Source organism: Cucumis melo, chromosome 8, assembly GCF_025177605.1.
Source record: "Cucumis melo cultivar AY chromosome 8, USDA_Cmelo_AY_1.0, whole genome shotgun sequence".
Classification (NCBI taxonomy): Eukaryota; Viridiplantae; Streptophyta; class Magnoliopsida; order Cucurbitales; family Cucurbitaceae; genus Cucumis; species Cucumis melo.
Genome location: NC_066864.1, coordinates 14962953 through 14968709, shown reverse-complemented (window position 1 = coordinate 14968709; position 5757 = coordinate 14962953). Strand labels below are relative to the sequence as shown.

Here is a 5757-nt window from a genome sequence, read left to right as displayed (position 1 = left end):
AAATCCTCAATTAATTTAATCAATCAAATCTTTTCCAATAAATCACTTATAACTTTCAACATGAATTATCTTAACCCAACCATAACAACTCCACTCCCTAATCAATATGTATCTTTATGCAGAATAATTAATTATCTTCCACAATAATTAATTATTAATTATCTTTCTCTAAAATAATTAATTATCCTCTACAATAATTAATTATTATTTATCTTTCTCCAAAATAATTAATTATTATTTATCTTTCTCCAAAATAATTAATTATCTTCCACAATAATTAATTATTATTTATCTTTCTCCAAAATAATTATCCTTTTACAAATAATTATATTTTCCCAAAATATAATTATTTTACTTTTTGTCCCTTACTAAATATTCTTTCTCCAAAATACAATTATCTTTTCCTTAAATAATTATATTTCAACAAATATAATTATCTTTTTCTTTAACATAATAATTATATATATATATTTCCACATATACATATAATTATTAAATCTCGAACAAACTTTTCACCCCACAATTTAATTAAATAACGTTCATAATTATTTAATTAAATTCAACTTCAACAACACTAAAAATCCACAACTTAGCTTAATTCTCTTAACTTATCATTTAATCAAAAACTCAACAAACACCATATGTCAAAACCTTTAATTAATTAAATATTCATCTAAGAAATATTTAATGAATTTCAATTCCCACAAAAATCAAATAATTCTCATTAAATGAATTCAGAATAACGTCCAATAAATTAAATCTAATTAAACAAAATTAAGATAATTAACTCTAAAATTATCTTAATTTTTGGGGCGTTACAAAATTAAAATGAAAAATCGAATTTTTTGCTATATATGCCATATTTAACAAGCATTTTTAATTTCCCTAAATGGTTTTGCCATCCAATTTTCCTTTTCTAAATGTTCCTTTGTTTTCAAATTTTAATTAAATATGACCCAAGTGATGGGAGCGTGAAATAAATATAGATTTGAAATTATATGTAATATGCCCACACATTAAATTCCAATAAATTAATATTTATCCGACCTTTTCACCCTATAAATAAATATGATGATTTTGTTAAAAAAAATAAAAATTAAATTCTGAAATTTTCCAAATCATTCGACCATAAAAAAAATAAAAATAATAGAAAACATCAAGGCTTGAAAGATAAATCTTTCCAAATTTAGCTTTTCAAAATAGTGGAGGATCCATCATGAACCTTCAAAGCAAGCTATCAGCTCGAGACGGAAGCCGTCTAAAAAAGTTAGAAGGAACTGATGGCATTTTGCTCCTAAACCTAGGATGTCTGAGCCAATAGATACCTGCAACCAAAGCCACAATCTTAAATGGTGTAATATACAATGCAATAGCCACAACTAAGCAAAACACAACATAAAGACTCGTAGCTCTTGGATCTCTCCAACTAAGTAAAGCCCTAAACCTTTCTCCTTGAGTTGCAATGTCCCCAACCACCGTCTGAATCCGCCCTGCGACACTTCTCAGCCTATCATACCTCATCCGTGCAACGTCTTGTGTCTTTGACGTTGGAAAAGTATCAAACTCCTCGTCCAGTTCATCCGCATGAACTGCCTCGGCCCATGAAAGTTTTATGTCCATGTGTGGTGGATGTCGTGGTCGAAACCGAAAGTTCCAGATGCCAATGAGAAACATGTAAAGGAAAATGGTTGGGAGGATGAGTTCGGGAAAGCATATAAGGATAAAGTAGAGGATATGGACAAGGATAGACGTAATAGGATTTTTCCATTGGCAAACTTCTCCAAGCCATCGATTCATAGAGATGACACCTGAAAATAGGGCAACAATTCGAAAGAAGTTGGCTTTGCTTCTTCTCATACTCCACATGTGAGAATCCACATCTAACATGTATTCTACAACTTCTTTTCGTAAAGATGGCTCGGCTCGAGCAAGCCTCGTGGCTACAATGCTCATGGCTTGGAATCTTAAGCTATCAAGTTGGTTGACGGTGAAAGGGTGGAGATAGTGCATTTTAGGTAAGAGGGGATGTCCATAGAGGTAGATTATGTGTGCAAGGGAAAGGCATGTGAATCTCACAGCTAGTTGGAGCTCTCCCATTTTCTTCAATCCGGATGGTTGCAACACAAGAAGTGGGTATGAGTGGGTGTAGATTCGATCCATTTCAAGTGTTGAAAGTCTTATCCTTACCTGTTCAAAACAATAAATAATTAATTATAATATTAATATTGAAAGAAAAAATGAGTTAAACAAAAATATCACTCATCCTTTTAGCACGCATACTTTGTGCTCAATCACAAATTCGATCCATATGCTCAATATTTTTTAAATGATATTCTTTTTAATAAAAGTCTAGTATTAACATAGATTACACCTAATTAATAGCTTTAAATCCTATTATAGTCACTAAACTTTGGACGTACCTTACTTTTAAAATAATCCTTTTACATATTTCTTTAATTATTTTTCTATTTACATATTGTATCATTCACCAATTTCAACTTTTTTTATTACTAAATACGTGCCAGCATCAACACACTGATTTATATATTAAAAAGATACACTATTTATTCAATTTTATTAAAAGAAAAAATCACAATAAACACCAAAATATAATTAGTTATATATTGAAAACTTCAAGGACATGAAAGAATATATATTGAAAAAATTCATGAACCAGATCATTTTCTGAAAATTGAATAACTAAAGTAAGCACTTTAAAATTATAAAACCAAAATAATTATCATGTAAAAGTCTTAAAGGGACTAAAATAATAAAAGCTTCAAGTATCATAATAGAATAAAGCTAAAAGCTTTTTTAAAGAAAATTAAGATATAACTGAAAACATTAAATGTATCATATTCAATCTATCAAGGACTGACATGAAAATCACTTTTCTTAATTAAAATAATAGTTTAGCTAAATCACAAATTTAACTATATTTTCGTTAAATTGAACTAAATTCTAATTTTTTTAGAGGAAATTTTCAATTTAACGAAAACATAGTTCTGATTAAGCTACAAAATGTAATTGTGATTTGTGATTTGGTATGTTACCTTCCCAATTCTTGAATCATTCTTATCATTCCCACCCAAATGGCAATTGTCAAAAACCCCAATAGTGATGACAGTGCAAGGATCATAAACTTCCCAAGTGTATTGCTCATTCCATTTTGGACTAAAGCTATCAGTTACTGTCCTTGTTCTAACCCATTTTTGGCCATATTTTGCCACACAATAAGCATCTGTACTCCCTTTCCCATCATTCTTCTTCATTGGTTGAAGCCCTTGAGCACTCAAAATCCCGACTTCAAAAATCCCAACTGGCTGTTTCCAAAGTTGCCTTGCTGTTGGCCTTACATCACTTATATACATCGTTGATTCGTCCATTACATGATAAGCTCCTTCAAGACATACCCTTAAATGAACCCTACTTGAAAATTTCAATTCATGCCTTTTATCTCCTTCTAACGTTCCAAATCCAAACTTCTCCAGATTGAACCAACGTGAATGAACTACTCTATGATCCAAACGTCTCTCGAATCCATTTAGTTGTGTTATTAATCTTCCCATGACTTCGTCTTTTGCAGACGATACTTTGTTTTCGACCGTTAAGACGAGTTGTTCTTCAAATGGCTCCGCTACGACGAAGATTAGGTCTTCATTCCAAACCGGGTTTGTGGTTTTTGTTGGACATAGCTTTGTTTTTAATATTTGCTTTCCTACTTGAATTTTAGCAAATGCTTGTGGTGGTTGGCTTTTGTCTTGTGGCTCAACGTCTTGTGCTTCTATGACGTTCACTCTTAAGTACCATAGTTTTGGAGAAACGTACACTTTTGATCGAATATTATAGATGCCTTCCCCGTGGACCAATGCTGCGTCAGAGTGCCATGCGTCAGGAAATGCTTCGTCTGCCTGCGTTCCCATCCAAACCGCTAGCATGATCTCTCCTTTCACCTATACGAGAATTAAATTTACCGTATAACTTATTAGTTTAATTGAACTTTTAATTTCGATTAAATTTGTTTAAGATAAAATGTGTGAATCTTAACCTTAACCTTTAAATTTTAACTTTAACAATTTAAAACATTCAATCACGAATTATATTATCACAAATATATATGCAACTTTTTAGCTAGCAAGCCAACTAAAAACAAAAACATTTTCGCAACCATTTAATTTGTTGCTTTTTGTATTTAAAAGGTAAACCCTATTTTCTTCCATGTTCTAAAAAATGTACCTTAAATAAAAGAATCGAATTCTAAGCCAATTTTCAAAATTTGAAAAACCACTTTTTTTTTAATATCCAAAACTTCGCCTAGATTTTTAAAACATTTGGTATGAAATAGATAATACATCAAGAAATTAAGAGCTAGGTAGAGTTTATACTAACAAGTTTAATTTCAAATAACTAATTAAAAACAAAAAATCAACTAGTTCCCCAAACAGAGTCTTTGACATGTTTTTTTTCTTCTTCCTAGATTTGTAGAAATTTAGAAACAAGGGACTCTAAGAAGATAAACAAAAAAAAAAAAAAAAAAAAATCGATAAATGATAGCATTAATTATAAGTTTAATTTTCAAAACTGAAAAATTAAATTAAATGATTATCAAATAAAAGGGAGAGGTATAAGTAATTGAGATCACCTTGGTGTCGCCTTTTCGATCTTCTAACTTGTACCATTGTGGCGCCAAGGGGCTATCCGGTGGGACTCTTGTAGGCACTTCATTCAAATCAAACACCACTTTTCCAACATATTGATCCCTTGGAACCATCTCTTTATCTCTAACAAAAACTTCAAGAACAGTTGATTGAATCTTGTCTTTAGAGAAAGCAAAAACTTGATTGTTCCATTCAGGATTTGTTTTCTTCTCAAAATGTTGAGTCCTTCCCTTATAATTCCCCAGCTTCACTTCCACATATGGATCACAACTCCCCGTCACCGGGTCTGGTGGCAGGTCCTTTGCCTTCACCACCCGAACGTATAGATAAAACATTTGCTCCACAAGATCGTATGTGCTCGTCGCTCTTTCGCTCGTTATCCACCCACCCCCTCCACGTATCCCTCCATGTGGCCATCGCTCACCAAGGTTCGGTTTCGTGTCCTTCAGCTTGTAATCGGCTTCCTTGTCGCCTGCTGCAGGTGAACTCATTTGGTATGGTATTATGACTCGATAGGATATTGTTGCAAGGAACGACTTGTTTGTTGTTTCGTTGGTGTAAGATCTTGTTGAGAGGTTAGGGGGAGGCTTTTTGAGCTCTGTTTAAAGGATTTAAACTAAGAGTGTAAGTGGAGAATCATGCAATAACTAAGGTGTCAAAGTTTACTTTAAAGTTGTTTGAGAAAATCAAAGGGTAAGATATAGTTGTCTAAAATTCTCTTCATATGGTGGAAGGGGAATCAATACCCCACTTTGAAGGACAAAGATAAGCTTTTTTGCTTGGTGATTTCAAAGCAGGAATATATGCATGGGAGTTTCATATTATGCTTTATTGGATGCTTTTGCTTGTTTGGATGCTATTCACTTTGTAAACAATATTTAATTACTAGCAAATAATGCTAACCTAAATGGAATAAGTTAAACTTATATGTGTATTATTTATATATCTAACCTACTTCGATCTTATATTATTTAAACATATATAGCTTAGTAGATAAAGTATCAACTAACCAATCATTTGACTTTTTCCATAATAATTGTCGAATGGATTGTTGAACAAATTTGTTTGTAATGGAAGAATTACCATTAATGTTTTGTGA

The 5757-nt window shown here is 31.8% G+C and overlaps 1 protein-coding gene across 2 annotated transcripts; it reads right to left on the bottom strand.

Moving 5' to 3' along the window:
- Positions 1-1016: 1016 nt before the first annotated feature.
- Positions 1017-5324, bottom strand: LOC103499551 (FT-interacting protein 1). Of its 2 annotated transcripts, XM_008462567.3 has the most exons (4): positions 4643-5323; positions 3054-3953; positions 1445-2187; positions 1017-1325 (listed from the first exon to the last, which is right to left on the bottom strand). In XM_008462567.3, the coding sequence occupies exons 1-4, from the start codon at positions 5147-5149 to the stop codon at positions 1301-1303; spliced, it is 2175 nt and encodes a 724-aa protein (XP_008460789.1). In that variant the 5' UTR covers positions 5150-5323; the 3' UTR covers positions 1017-1300. The 2 variants fall into 2 exon arrangements, with proteins under 2 accessions (XP_008460789.1, XP_008460787.1); XM_008462565.3 differs by having other exon boundaries at positions 1017-2187; positions 4643-5324.
- Between the last annotated feature and the right edge of the window lie 433 nt (positions 5325-5757).

Excerpts from the sequence above, each read along its gene's own strand:
- LOC103499551 (XM_008462565.3), bottom strand. The coding sequence starts at position 5,149 with ATGAGTTCACCTGCAGCAGGCGACAAGGAAGCCGATTACAAGCTGAAG. Across the intron at positions 3,954-4,642 it reads ATCGAAAAGGCGACACCAAG|GTGAAAGGAGAGATCATGCT; the intron begins GTGATCTCAATT and ends ATTCTCGTATAG. Across the intron at positions 2,188-3,053 it reads ATGATTCAAGAATTGGGAAG|GTAAGGATAAGACTTTCAAC; the intron begins GTAACATACCAA and ends TGTTTTGAACAG.